At 41.7% G+C, this 15,510-nt stretch overlaps 1 protein-coding gene across 1 annotated transcript; it reads right to left on the bottom strand.

The window, feature by feature from the left end:
* Nucleotides 1-1,150: 1,150 nt before the first annotated feature.
* On the bottom strand, nt 1,151-4,113 carry LOC306918169 (growth arrest and DNA damage-inducible protein GADD45 alpha-like). The gene is made up of 4 exons (XM_079531050.1): nt 3,846-4,113; nt 3,085-3,186; nt 2,565-2,790; nt 1,151-2,086 (listed from the first exon to the last, which is right to left on the bottom strand). Exons 1-4 carry the CDS (start codon nt 3,893-3,895, stop codon nt 1,973-1,975), a joined length of 492 nt encoding a protein of 163 aa, XP_079387176.1. The 5' UTR covers nt 3,896-4,113; the 3' UTR covers nt 1,151-1,972.
* Nucleotides 4,114-15,510: the final 11,397 nt, after the last annotated feature.

Raw genomic sequence — 15,510 nt, 5'->3', positions numbered from 1 at the left:
GTAGTGTGTCTCTCTGATTAAAGGTTAGATACCGTGGGCGAGGCTCCCCTTCTCGTGACCATGATTCTGCACTTACGACTTACCACGGGGAATGCCTGCCTTACATCACATTGCCTGACTGTGACATTGGCCAGCAAACACTGCATGTGACACAATAGCAGTGGTGGAAAAAAGTACTCAAATGTTTTACTGAAGTAAAAGTATTCAATACTGCAATATACTGAAATACTTTGTTATAAGTAAAAGACTGGAATTCAAAATTAACTTGAGTAAAAGTACAAAAAGCGTTGGCATCAACATGTACTTAAAATATCAAAAGTAAAAGTACTCATTATGCAGAATGTCCCATTTCAAATGTAGTGGAGTAGAAAAGTACTGCCATTTTGAAGTACTCCAGTAAATACCTCAAAATGGTATACTTAAGTAAATGTACTAGTTACTTTACACCACTTTGCATGACACCGTCGTGCGACAGAGCATTAAGTAAGTAGGCATTACACAACCCGGTTGCATGCTATCATCTCATTTACTAACTTTAGAAATTCCAGGCATGTATTGTAAGGCACACCTTTCAGAGCAAGTCAAGAAATGGCTGGTAAAAGCTTGAACACCATTGTAACCTCACTAAATGTAGTTTGAATTATGCAAAATACATATGTCCAGTTATATACAGTATGTGAATATCCACAGTATGACATTAAATGTTGGTTCTGTTGTACTTTAACATGCACTGAACATGAAAATGCACAATTCTTCTTTAGTAAAGCATTAATAATTGTGTATTCAGTTGTTCTTGTCTCATCATCATCAGGGCACACATAACAGTCACAAATGGGCTCTATTCAAAGAAATCACCTGGCTAAATTGTCCCAACAAATCTCTGGGTTTGAGTGAAAGGGGAATCTGTGCGGATGAATGAGTGTGGTCCTGCTGACCCAGGCAAAACCCACAGCAGAGAACGACAAGGATTATTGTTCTGCTTCCAGCACAGAGATGTCACCAAGGACAGCGTGACCCCTCTGATCCACACGTGACTCCCCTTTACAACTGTTTGCTGGGGGAAAAGGGGGAGGGGGATTGGGATTCACCTCTGCTTTGTTACATTTCCAGAAATGCAAAATGAAAAAAAAAGGAAAGAAGCCATCTAAGCTCTGGTTCCAAAACTATTTTTTATTGAACACAATGCCAACTGTGTCTTTTATAAGAATTTGCAAATATTTAAGAGTAAAAAAAAAAAAGAAACATAAATACACTTAAATATCATTAGAAATAACTTAACTTGTAGAAAACAACTGTGCCACTTAAAAACCAGCTGGCACCTGAAACACTGAACACACAGAACATATTCTTCACTGTTCATTGGATATTTAGCCCTTCCCTTTTTAAATATAATATATAAAATATATATAAAAATAATAATAATAACAGAAACAATTGTAACATCAACAATGTAAATGAATGTGAAATTTCAACAGTCCAGTGTTTCAACAAGTGCTTTTGTTTAAGTGGAGATAGGTTCTAAGGCCTTCGTCCCCCTCAACCACAGTGCTCGAGTTTCTCTCCACTTTTTTGCCACAGGTGCCTTGCCACACAAATACATGTTATATTCCATATACAGTGTCCTCCTTTACATTAACAAGCACAGAGGCTTTTTATTGCCTTAATAAAAAAAGTGCCTTGCCGTCTTGTCTGGTTTCCAAGGCCAAGTGTCACAACTCCCTGACAGTCCTGAACCCGTTGGGAAAGCCATGCCCATTTGATTATTCAACACATCGCCTTCAAGATTGCAGGGTCCTCATCGTTATTCCTCCAAATTCATTCAGTATGGTGCTGCGGTTTCAATATCCCATCAAGCAATTCTTTGGGATTTGACCACATGGTGGCAACTGGTCCATCAGCGTTCACACCGCTCTTCCTATGCAGATAACAGAACCATGAATGGTCTCTTTGCCGCTGCTGGTAGCGAGGCTGTTCATCGTTCAGGTAAATTAATGATGGGCACCCACTGGTCCATACACCTGCTCTCCCTGCAGAAGTGATTCACTTTGCTCAAAGCAGGGTCCTTCCACTGTGAAGCATGTGGGCTCTGATAAAATCAAGAAAATGGGAGAAAAGACGATAGCTTTAATAATTTGCAGGTGTAGTACATGGGATTTTGCAGGCGACATAAACAAAATACCACATGCTGATATTCCCCACAAATCACGTGAAGGGGAGCAGTTGTAAGTAAGTAAATGTTTTCAGCCGTGCACGAGGGCATGTTCTGGCATGTCCTTCATAGAAGTTAAACTCACATGCTTGGAAATGGCAGTTGCAAGGCTACAGTGTAATAAAACACGTTTTAAAGGGGAATTGAACAATGCTGCAATTTCACATGAGCCCGATTACTACATCAAGTCCTGTAATTAATTATGAATGTGCTTGTCCTCCTGCACATCATGTGACTACAAACTCAACCAATTACATAAACAGCAATATTACACAGACAAAATGCCTTGATATTAATTCATAAACGGCTCATTCCACATAGAAGGGAGAGGGGGGCGAAGAGAATTGGCACTTACAGTGACCAGGACACAGTGCAGGTCCATGGGCTCTCCTCCAGTCTGCTTCCCCCCTCCACCGACACCAAGGATCTCTGCTAGGCGGCTGGTGTTGTTCACCCTCAGGATGTTGATGTCATTCTCACAGCAGAACGCCTGGATGAGTGTGAAGTGGATCTGGAGGGCCACGTCTTTCACGTCGTCGTCATCCGTGGCCAGAATGCAAAGGACCACGTTATCAGGATCTCTGAAGGGTGGAAGAAAAACAGTGTTACTTTAGTTATCTTAGTTCTTTTGCACATTTGCAGATGAATGACTACAATAATCTCATGTTTAATCCTTTCACAATTATTATTATTATATCAGAATGGTGGTTAAGTTGTGTGTGTGTGTGTGTGTGTGTAATTTGATGACTAATTCCAGGGTGGTGCAGTTTAATGGCTCCTAGTTTTACAGTAAAAAAATCGCAAATTATCCGAAACAACCATGCTCTTGATAAGAAGTGTGGACTTGGTGTGTTCTATCTGATAAGTACACTTACACATTGAGTGACTTGGCTGCTTCATAGACACCAACAGTTATGCAGCCTTGTGGCAATGCGGTACTGAGGACCTCCTCCAATGCTTTCGCCACAGAATCCATTCTGTAACACAATGAAGAACACATGTCAGTATGAGTAACAACTAAATAAAGTTAAATAAATCACGCATTCCAGCCTTTAGTTTGCTTTGTGCAGCGGTGTCTGGTCATGCTAGGCTTTGCTAGCTATAGCCTGCACCCGGTGGAAGCGACAAGACGTATAGGCTAGAAGTGGTTTGTCAGTCATGTAAAATAACACATTTTGCAGGCAAAATCACTTGCAAAAAAGACAAAAAGAAAACCTCTACTTTCATTTAAAGTTGTACGGTAAACCATAGAAATGTTATCTCGGGCAAACGTGCAAGTTTTTCGCGTGCTGTGGAAGTATACCTCGTGACAGTGCAGGCTCAGCAGAGAAAGAGTGTCCTTCGAATATTTCATACATTTAAAGCACGAAAGAGAACTTCTGATATTCAGTGTATATCACTGTGCTGCATATCGACTGCAATACTGCATATCCTATTTTGCAAACGGTGACAACTTTTTCTTCCCTTTTTTTTAAACATGAAGCATTAATTAACGCATATTAATAATGTGCACGGGCCGCCCGCATGTCGACAACCGAACAAAGTCCTCTGTACACTCTCACTGCCGGGCCCGGCACGCCGGGCTGGACATGTGTTATGTCTAATGTAATCTCTCATTCCATGGATGTCTGCATACCTTTCTTGAGAGTAATCCCCATTTAGTTCCTCAAACGTCATGTTGTACATATAAAATCCAAGATCCAATGCACGTCCCAGAGAGCAGGCTATAGTGCTGACTGATGGTCGATGGCTGTAAATGTAGTATGTCGACGTGCACGTACGCTCTGATCCGTCTGTTCTTCACAACTGAGGAACAAAATCTGGTAACTTCTCATGAAATTCTCCTGGACAATGCTGTTGTTACTGTCTCGTTTGCATACCGCGTGACGATTGGCCGCAAAAACAGCAGTGACAGTTATGAGCCGAACTTGATTGGCTGGCCTTGGCAGGAAGGCGTGGCCTGTCTCCAACCGTGTTGCTCTATGGTTGCTGCCTGCAGGCTGGCTGCACTCACTGCAGCATTAGCACTTATTTGCTAAGTGCTAATGCTATATTTCACACAAATTAACTAGTAAACTAGTCTAGTATGCATTTTTTTTTATGTCAGCAAGACACTGCTAAATTTGAAATAAAGACGCCGGTCTGGATATAGTTGCCTGCGTAAATCTAAACCTATTTCTACTTTACTCACTCTGAGCTGAACAGACAGGCACTGCCATGTTGCATGAAACGATGCAGTCTACCACTCTACCATTCATTGTCAATGGAAGCCACTGAAGCCAGCGACATCATGACGTTGCAAAGATCCATGATCCGTACGTTTGTATATCTGCTGCAAGCAATTGCAAAAGCTACAAAAGCTGCAAATACACCGTGCACCTTTGCATCATTTGCATCTGACCGTATGAACGCAGCTAGCATTATTTATGGCTACAATTATTAGTACAAATATTATTAATACATTCACCTCCCCGAGAAAGAGTGCGGGTGTGTTGTGTAACTTGTGTTGTCGATAGCACATGGCAACCAACCAGCTAGGCGTCTGCACTTCCCAAACCTTTTCATGTCAAGGAAGGACCCCCACATTGACACTAATTAGCCCGCGGACCCCCCCTTTGAAAAGATATGCCAGGGACTTCATAAGAGAAGATTTGTACAGCTCTAGCAATGATTCTCAACCCGTTTAATTTCAAGGACCCCCCAGTTTGACATGGATTAGTCTACGGACCCCTATTTAATGGCATTTCTTATTTATATCTCTTGGACCCTCAATTTACCCTCAATGTTAATTTAACTCTGAGAGTGTAGGCTACAAATGGAACATTTGTACACTCTCAGAGTTACAGAACCATAAGGGTCCATTTAGTTCCATTTGTACACCCTCAGAGTTACAGACCCATAGGGGTCCATTTGGTTCCAAACTATCATTTTCAAACCCTCAAGGACCCCTGGGGGTCCCCGGACCCCACTTTGGGAACCATTGCCCTAGAGGGGGCAGAGGGAGGGCCGAGGGGACCACGCCACTATAGCCTAGCCTACTGACTGTCACTGGACCGTTCACTAGCGAGCGAAAACCAGCCGAAACCGCGCGCAGGTGATGGAGTCTGGACAGAATCCAAAGGATTGGCGCCAGAGAAAAGCAAACAAATAGGATAATAAAAAAAAAACTTAAAACCAATTTGTGTCTCAATAAGTGCGTGCGTATAGGTCTACTCTCTAATCTAACTGACTGAGTTGATGTGACCTTGGCTTGTTCCAGGTGGTATAATAAACAATACACTGGTCGTATACGTCATTGAGTCCCGCTTAGTTCCCAGTGTAAGTTCCCATTTGGTGTAATAAACAAACTGTTTAAATGTCTGTTCATGCAAATGTAAGAATGTGATTTATTCTCTCCGTTATTATTATTATTATTATTATTATAGGGTTCCAAATTGAACAATGATTGTGGAGTACTGTGAAGTTTGTGAACAGTTTCTCCAAACCCTGATAAGGATTTGTGTAAGGGCTTGCAAGCACAGCATATCCTACTTGCTGTGCTGGACAAGACTGTAAGACTTGAACTTGAACACTGATAACATTTTTCAATGTAGTGACTTTTAAAACATAGGCCATACAGTTGAATCTGAAATCAGCTTGAAGTCAATACGCGAGGAAAGGTGATATGTCGCCGCCTGGTGGTTGCATGACATCCCTGCACTCCCATACATTTTGATTTTCAGGACAATGTCTTTGTATGTCACTGTTTTTACATGTGTTTTATTTTTACTGTGATGATTTGATTGTTTGTTGTTTTTACCTGTCTATGAATTGATTGCATAGAGCCTACATGGAAACACGACCGCAATTTTATTTTTTAATTTATTTTTGTGCTACCTTACCTATCCGTTTCTGACTGAGTGTTTGACTGTACTGATGTTGCTGTTTATACATTCTGTCTAATAAACCACCGTTTTCAACAGGTGGTCCGTGGACCACTGGTGGTCCGTGAAGGTATTACATCAGGTCCCTGACCATGCAGTACATTCTCAGTTATTTATTCCCTTGTGACTAAACTGAAAAAGGAATACAAATTTTGAATCATAAAAAAAGTAATGTAGGAAAGTGAAGATTTGTATTTTAAATGTATTGTATTGACCACAAGTTGAGAAACAATGCAGTAAATGATGTGGTGACATATGACAACGTGTCGATGTTGTCAGTTACTGGGAAGTCGGACGTCAAGAACTTCCACAGAAAAGGGAGTTAATTGCCTGGTTGAGTCATCATTATAAGGAAATGTGCCCATAATTAATTGCTCGCTCATACATACAGTAAGTTACAATGAACAGCAACATGATTTTAATATGGAAGGTTAATTTTCCCCCCACACCACGCCCATATCCCCCCCTCCCAACACAGCAGTGGTCCCCAGGTTGATTCTCAGTCAGGGTGGTGGTCCCTGGTTCATAATCAGTTAAAAACCCCTGTAATAAACTATTCAATCAATAAAAATGTTATTACTTATAAAACACAGAAATAAATGGACCTTTTCCCAGAAATGCAGTGGTAGCCTACTATATAGGCTACAAGTTATTATTTTGTCTGTGCGACAGGGCCGTGCAGAGAGCATTTGAGGGGTCAGGGGCTCAAACCCCAGAAAAGGGCACATGCGTAGCCCTTTGGGGGGGGGATCTTTTTGTGGGGTCCATCCATTGTGCCATTTCATGTCATTGGACAGTAAGTTCTCATTAGTCTGTAACTAAAACTGACTGATGGCAGCCAGCACATTAAAAGTATAATAATTATGATAGTGGAATTATTATTACTTGTCAAATGTCCGTCTTCAAGGGCCAATGGCACTTATTGCCCCCCACACAAGCCCTTATTGGCCCCCCACATAAGCTCTTGTTGGCCCCCCACATAAGCCCTTGTCGGCCCCCTTGTCGGTATTTGTGATCGAGTGATCGAGTGCATCCACTCGATCACTAGGGACTTTAAGCAACGACTGTTGTCAGGACGGCTACGCTACGCAGAAGTACGGCGGCTATGACGCCCACGCCGTAGCTGTCAAAATCGTTAAGCAAACAGCCTCCGGCGACGGCGACATTGGTTGCCATGGTGACGCATCCATGCAGCATGTGTCAAACATAAACACATTATTATTATTATTATTTTTAAAACACCCCGTCGCGCGTCAGCTAACTAGCCGATATTGCTTAATTCTTGCAGATGCGCTGGACATGATCAGCAGTGGAAAGAGGAAGGTGCTGGAGCAATCTGTGTTATTCTAAGACCATTTTAATAAACATGGTTAATATGACATATGGTATAGTGTTATTTCTTCATTCAGAGCATGCCAACACATTACACAGCATAAGAGAGGTGTAAATCTATTGGTGTAAATTTGGTGTAAATGTATTACAGCTATAATTTCAATAAACATGGTTATGACATGGCGTTGTAGACACTACGTGTAAGTGTATAGGTTCTGCCGTAGTAGAAAGGGCTGCGACGGAGAGCAGGTTTATGTATCGAGCACTGATCCATTTCCGGTTGCCGTAGCCGACTGCCGTAGCCGTTGTTGCTTAAAGTCGCTATTATTGGAGGAAGCCCAGGGGTTAACTGGGATCAGGGAGGAACTCCTTATATGGTCAGCACTCAGCACACTAGTAGGGAGGATTATCACAAAAAAATGAAAAAGAAAAGTGATATTTTAATTAAGTGAAATCACTGAAGATACCTTTAATTTAAGAATAGTTCTTAGATGCCCCAGTAAGAAAGACATGCTTTAACTGGGAGTCAGCTCTCTCTCTCTGAGTCTATAGGTCAATTTTTATTTTGAGATAGGCTATAATGGTAACATGAAATACATATATTGCATTGTTGCCTATAGGCTACTTGACTTAAAAGTAATTTGTATAGCCTATTGTAAGCTACCCCTACAATCAGAATCAGAATAAGATTTTTTCATCACAGATTTACAATTAAAAGTGTGTGAAATTCATTTTTGTGCATAGTTCCCATCATTATTTTGGCGGGAAAAAGAAGGGGGACAAGGGGAGTCAAAAATCGACATATTTACACCTACATGGTAAATACAATGGGAAATGGTAGCACTTGTATCGAAAGACACACACACACACACACACACACACACACACACACACACACACACACACACACACACACACACACACACACACACACACACACACACACACACACACACACACACACACACACACACACAATTAGGGGTTCAGAGTGTTGCTCAAGGACACTTCGACACTAACTCTGGGGGAGCCCACAGGGATCGAACTGGGAACCTCACTGTTGCCATGTCGGTCGTTCTACCGGCCACTCTATACCCGAGGCCTCACGTGAACCTGAGATAGGGTAGAAAGGTGTGTGAGCATAGCAGTTTTCCAGTTTTTCATGTGTCTATGTTCATTAAACACCCTGGAGACGTTATATGTGCAATGGTGTATTAACTTTGTATTTAGGGTTTCTTCCTGGAGGCTGAACCCTTGACAGTCAAACGGGCCAATGAAATAAACAGTAATATAGTGACATTATCAGCCCCTCCCCTAACCCCTCCCCCTTTATCATACAACTACAGCTGTGGGTGCGGCTTCAGTTCAGGTGGATCACCACCCATCACCACCCACCAGGCAAACCAGGCATACTTAATGAACTGGTGGGCGTGCCCACATAAAAACAACATTTTAACAAATACTGTACACTTTTTTGAAAAACATTATACCTCCTTATATAACAATAAGACCTGGTGATCATGTTTTAGGGTGGACAAAAAATCACGGCACTCCATCTTTAAGGACACTGTCTGTCTGCTGGGGACACAATACGTATCTCTGTTTGGGAGGGGTGTGACAGACAATCCTTGATTAGTTCAATATCTTTAAACAACTTGAACCCCAGCGTCCAAATTCTAGAGGGAACATTATAGCCAAAAAATAGCAGATTTACAAGTTCACAACACAGCCCAAGTACAGATCCAACTCATGTCCAGTTTACGTCTATAGGTTTAAGTGGTATAACATGGACACCTCTTTACTCTACTCTAAACTAGAATCCAGATTATTAACATGTGCCAAATATTGCATTCTTGTAGGTTTTATCCCAGGAAATCAAAAGTAGGGAGGGAATTAAAGTAGTGTATCAGCTATCAGCTTCTGTCTTGTAATGTATCAATGTTTCCACTGGAGGGAGAGAGAGAGCTTTGACTGAGAGAAGAGTTTCACCATGTGTTAGTGAAAGTAAAGGCGTGAATACATAGGCTACATCTAGCCAATACAGTACAACTTGTGGTGGTGGTGTCAACCAGACAGACAGACAGGCAGACACCGTCTCCACACCTGAGCGCAAAACTTTCTTAAGCTGCGCACTTCTTAAGCTGCGCGCAGCTTAAAGCTTGAGTTTTTAGACAGCTGGTGGATGGAAATTAAGCTCCACCTCCGCGGAAGACTTGAGCGGAGTAGAGCGTTTCCGGGAATCTGGCCGTCGCGCAAGTATTCGGCGGAGGTGGAGCTTAATGTCCATCCACCAGCTGTCTAAAAACTCAAGCTTTAAGCTACGCGCAGCCGAGAACGTGCGCAGCTCTTTTGACCGTCTGGCAGCACCTAGACAGGCAGGCAGGCAGGCAGGCAGGCAGGCAGGCAGACAGACAGACAGACAGACAGACAGACAGACAGACAGACTGACTAGGAAACCATTGGTCCAATTGAATTGTCAAATTGATGAAAATCATGAAACGACATATACTGGTACTATAGTATGTCATTTTTCATGATTTTCATAATTTCTTTTCATCGTCAAAAATCATTAAAAAAAATGACATACTGTATGTCGTCGAAAAATAGGAAAAACAATAGACTAGGCCTATAGTAGGTCTATATCGTTTTTACTATAATAGTATATCGTTGGAAGGTCATACTATAGTATGTTGTTTTTCATGATTTTCGACAATGAAAAAGATTGATGAAAAAAAAAACATGAAAAACTACATACTATAATGTCGTTTCTTTTATGGTTTTGGACGTCCCACTGCACAAATCTCTCCCTAGTTGCAATGCTGCTCAATGAGCAGCATTGCAACTAGGGAGAGATTTGTGCAGCACATTTACCTTGAGCCTCCATCTCCTCTGCACCATTAATTTATATACCCATACTATTTAGGCTATACACACATTTATTGTTGCACGTTTGCAACACACACATTCTCACAAAAAGTAGTCCTACAATTCCATGTGACTGTTCAACACGGAATCTTCAGGCAGTTCTCAAATGTGTACACTAGAGAGAGCTAAGTGATTAGATGATTTGTCATTGTTCAAGTCGGGATATCCCACTACACTGCTGCTGAAGAACACAGCTTGACACGAGGAAACATTCATCAGATATGGTTCAGGGAGCAGTGTTGTTTATGGCAGCAAATTTTGATTTCAGTTTTAGTCATAGTCTCTTCAATAGTTTTCATTTAGTTTCAGTCACATTTTAGTCACCTGGAATGTTTTAGTGTTTGTCTAGTTTTAGTCGACTAAATGTCATAATATTTTAGTCGACTAAATCTACAGTAAATGTAGTCGACTAAAATGTATTTTGGTGGGCCTTGATGCCATCATAATGTATTTACACTTGTAGATCTGCTATTTTCAGCATGCAACCAAGTGTAAAATGACTGGATCTCTTGTCCACTAGTCCCTTCCTAACATTTTAGTCTAGTTTTTATTTGTTGACGAAATTGTCAATATATTTAATCTTAGTTTTAGTCATCATAGCTTAGTTTTCATTTAGTTTCCATTTAGTTTTCGTCAGTGAAAAAAGGTAGTCGACGAACATTTTTCATCTTAGTTTTAGTCGACGAAATCAACACTGGTTCAGGGAGCTGGTCTAAGTTTCCCTGGAGTTTCCAAATAAGAAACTATGCAAATATGAGCACATGTTTGTGAATGTAATTTGACAAGCCAAAGGTTACAACTTCCAATGTCCTGAAAGATCCAGTAGACCCTATTCTAATAATTTAGTCTCCTCTATTGAAGCATGCATGCACACCTGTGCACTTAAACACATACACACATATGGTGGCACACAGACATGCTCTCTCTCTCTCTCTCTCTCTCTCTCTCTCTCTCTCTCGCTCTCTCTCTCTCTCTCTCTCTCTGGTGAAGCAATAATCTGACATAAATGATGTAATTATCTAAACGGGAGGGAATGAATGGGATAGTTTTTCCACATACAGTATAAAAATGAAAACCTTATGTAAATACTTAATACATATAAAAGTATTATTGAACACCAGTTTCGGACATCCCAGCGATCATATTTCCATGCAGTATTTGGTGTTCATCTTTGATCAGGCCCATGTGTCACAGTTCAAGGTCACTGTCATCATGTGCTCCTAAATCACTGCTTCTCAACTTCCGGTCCTAAATCACGGCTTCTCAACTTCCGGTCCTAAATCACTGCTTCTCAACTTCCGGTCCTAAATCACTGCTTCTCAACTTCCGGTCCTAAATCGCTGCTTCTCAACTTCCGGTCCTAAATCACTGCTTCTCAACTTCCGGTCCTAAATCACTGCTTCTCAACTTCCGGTCCTAAATCACTGCTTCTCAACTTCCGGTCCTAAATCACTGCTTCTCAACTTCCGGTCCTAAATCACTGCTTCTCAACTTCCGGTCCTAAATCACTGCGTCTCAACTTCCGGTCCTAAATCACTGCTTCTCAACTTCCGGGTTCGGGGAGGCATGGACCATGAGGGTCCAAATCGACCCTTATGGATGGATAAATTAAGTTACTCAGAGGGCTGTATTTTGCGTGTCTTAAGTACCAGGTCTTATTACTTAACTTATGACCTGAAGGCGTGATCAATGCCATTTGGCTATTCTGAGTGGCCAAAGAGCATTGACCACGCCTCCAGGTCTTAAGTTAAGTAATAAGACCTGGTACTTAAGACACGCAAAATACAGCCCTCAGAGTGGTCCATTTGGTTCCATTTGTACACTCTCCGAATTAAATGAACACTGAGATGTTTACAGTGAGTATCAAATGGGGGCAGTGGTGTAAAGTAACTAAGTACAGTTTTGAGGTATTTGTACTTTACTTGAGTATTTCCAATATCCAATACTTTTATTGTAGGCCTACCTTTACTCCACTACATATTTTTGACAGCTTTAGTTACTAGTTAGATTTGGATTATTATTACAAAATATATACATTGCCCAATTCAGCCATACATTTTGGCCATCTGTGAGCTTGTAGATTTTTATAAATTTTTATACATTTGAAAACTTGAAATGAGACATTCTGCATAAAGAGTACGTTCTACTTTTGGTAGGCTGCCAATACCTGTACTTTTACTCAAGTACATTTTGAATTCCGGACCTTCCGAACTTGTAACAGAGTTGAGTTCCAATTGAGTTCCACCACTGAAATATGCACCTAATGCGTATCAAACTATCTTTGGGATTCAAAAAGTTGAGAATCACTGCCCTAAAATGCTGTATACCCAGTGGCGTGCACAGACATTTAGAGGGGCAGGTGCTCAAGTTAAAAAAGGGCACCTTGTGCAGCGCGTGGAACCGGACGGTTGCCTTAATCCATTTTGGGCGGGAACCCCTTTTGGTGTTAGCATTATGTTATGCTTTAGCTATTGAAAAATAGCAGATCTACAAGCTCATAGCGCGCCACCGAGTGGCGCGCTATGAGCTTGTAGGTCTGCTATTTTTGAAAAATCAAAAAAAAAAGAGAGAAAAAAATGTTTTTTTTTTCTTTTTCTTTTCAAAAGGGCACATTGCCAAAAGGGCAGGGGGTGCTCTAGCACCCCCTAGTGTCTATCTGTGCACGCCACTGTGTATACCTGGTGGTGAACAAGTGGTGTTACATCATCTATGACAGTGATTCTCAACTGCAACTCCAACAACCAGCTTTGTCTGTATGTTTGTGTACCTGTGTACGTGTCCGTGTACCTGTGTACGTGTCCGTGCACAGGTGAGCATGGTTGCCATGGTCACTGACATTATGTCAGACCACAGCTGATCAGGCTATATAAGACCTTGCACCACTCAGTTCACACGGGTGTGATTTTTTCTTTTACCCTTGTGCATTAAATAACGCAATACACATTAAATACTGTAATAGATATATGATAACTATATCTTGTTGGCCTATACGCTAGGGGCAACACGGTCTCTTAACTGAGGTTAAAGGTGGAGTGCCGTGATCATCAGGTATTATGATTAGGCTATACTAGGAGGAAGTTTTCTTTCAAAAAAGTGTACAGAAAGTGTTAAAAATATGTTTTTATGTGGCCACATGGCACATGCCCACACCCACCAGTTCATTAAGTATGCCTAAGTTAAGTATAACTTAGCACCACCTACCTGAACTTAAGCCTCACCCACAGCTGTTGTTGTATGATAATGTGGGAGGTGTTAGGGGAGGTGTTAAGCGTTATTCATAGTTATATTTTCGGTGGTGAGGTGACCACCGAACTACAACATGATGTCACGGAGCCACGGTGAAGAGCAAACCACCACTCTCCCCAGCCCTTCTCTCTGGTTTTACTCACCACCGCACCACGTTATTACAGCTCCGGTGGTCACCTCACCACCGGAGCGGTGGTCACCTCACCACCAAAAATCCAGACTATGAATAGGCCTTTAGGGTTATATGATGTCACTAAAATGGTGTTATTTCAATTGGGCCTTTTGACTCAAAGGCTTTCAGCTTTCAGGAATAAACCAAAAATACACAGGGAAGACATATTTGAAGATTATAACCACACATGGGGGACTATTAGAGCAGTGGTTCCCAAAGTGGGGGCCAGGGACCCCCAGGGGTCCTTGAGGGAGTTCCAGGGGGTCCCCAGCTAATTGATAGTTTGTAACTAAGTGGACCCTTATGGGTCTGTAACGCTGATGAGAGTGTACAAATGGAACAAAATGGACCCGTTAGCGTCCATATTGGGTTTTATCTCATGTATGACGGTGGTTAGAAAAGTAACAAGTTTAGTGTAGTCAATGATGATGATGATGTTGATCCTCAATATCCTCAATATATAATATCTATTCTTATAGTAAAAAAGAAAAGAAAGTTATGGTAACATTTTATGAAGCCCATGTCTATTATGCATAATAAAAAATACTTTAGTATAAGTAACTTCATTCTGGGGGATCCTGAGGCGTACCCGGCAGATTTTGGAAATATAATTCCTCCATCTCATCCTTGGTCTTCCCGGGGGTATCCTCCCAGTGGGGTGTGCGAGGACCTCCCTAGGGAGACGCTTGAGATGCATCCTAACCAGGTGCCCAAACCATCTCTAAGGGAGATGCCAGCCACCCGTCTGAGAAAACTCATTTCGACCGCTTGTATGATTGTATCTGCAACCTTATTCTTTCGGGCTTGACCCACACTTCATGACCATACAGTAGGTGAGAGTAGGAACGAAGATTGGCTCGGTAGACAGAAAGCTTTGCCTTCTGGCTCATGCTCTCTTTTCGTCACAACAGTGCGGTACAGAGACTGCAATACCGCCCCTGCCGCTCAGATTCTCTGGCTGATCTCCTTCTCCATCCTCCCCTCACTGGTGAACTAGACCCCAAGATACTTAAACTCCTTCACCTGGGGTAATGTAATGTCTCATTCCCTACTCGGACTGCACAATCCATCGGTTTCCTACTGAGAACGATGTCCTCAGATTAGATGCTGATCCTCATCCCAGCAAAAACTTATATATTCCACCATTTTTTTTGAGGGGTGCTAGCCCCTCCTATGTCAAGCTTTGAGGGTCTAGACCTTCATTGGGTGCTCATTGGGTGCTTTAAGTATAAAGTAATGACATTCCTACCCCACACGTTTTCATATTTGCCATTGACAATGAAAGGAGAAATTAGAGTATACGAGCAAATCGGCTAACCAACCAATCACATAAATTCAGTTGTTCATGAGATGATGTATGATTATGTATAATGATAAGACACGGGTGTGCTATATACTGTACAGCTTTTGTCCCCACACATCTCAAGATTTGCCATCGACAATGAACGGAGAAATTAGGTCACAATTCCGCAAAATATGACATCAAAACATAAACGCCATTGACATTGAAGCGAAGATTTACGTAATTTGTAAACGAGCAAATCAGCTAACCAATCACAGGCAACAGGCATTCTGATTGGCCAGTATGAGATGATGTATGATGATGTATTCGGTTCATTTCCAGACCAAATGAAAAGAGCAAAGGTCATTCCACTGTATAAAAATGGAAGCAAACACCACTTCACAAACTACAGACCTGTTCT

Source organism: Electrona antarctica, assembly GCF_951216825.1.
Source record: "Electrona antarctica genome assembly, contig: scaffold_592, whole genome shotgun sequence".
Classification (NCBI taxonomy): domain Eukaryota; kingdom Metazoa; phylum Chordata; class Actinopteri; order Myctophiformes; family Myctophidae; genus Electrona; species Electrona antarctica.
This window is presented reverse-complemented; position numbering and strand designations above follow the sequence as displayed.

Coding starts and splice junctions, on each gene's coding strand:
- LOC306918169 (XM_079531050.1), bottom strand. CDS start 3,895: ATGTACAACATGACGTTTGAGGAACTAAATGGGGATTACTCTCAAGAA. Junction 3,187..3,845: donor GGGGATTACTCTCAAGAAAG/GTATGCAGACAT, acceptor ATTGTGTTACAG/AATGGATTCTGTGGCGAAAG. Junction 2,087..2,564: donor TGCACTGTGTCCTGGTCACT/GTAAGTGCCAAT, acceptor TGATTTTATCAG/AGCCCACATGCTTCACAGTG.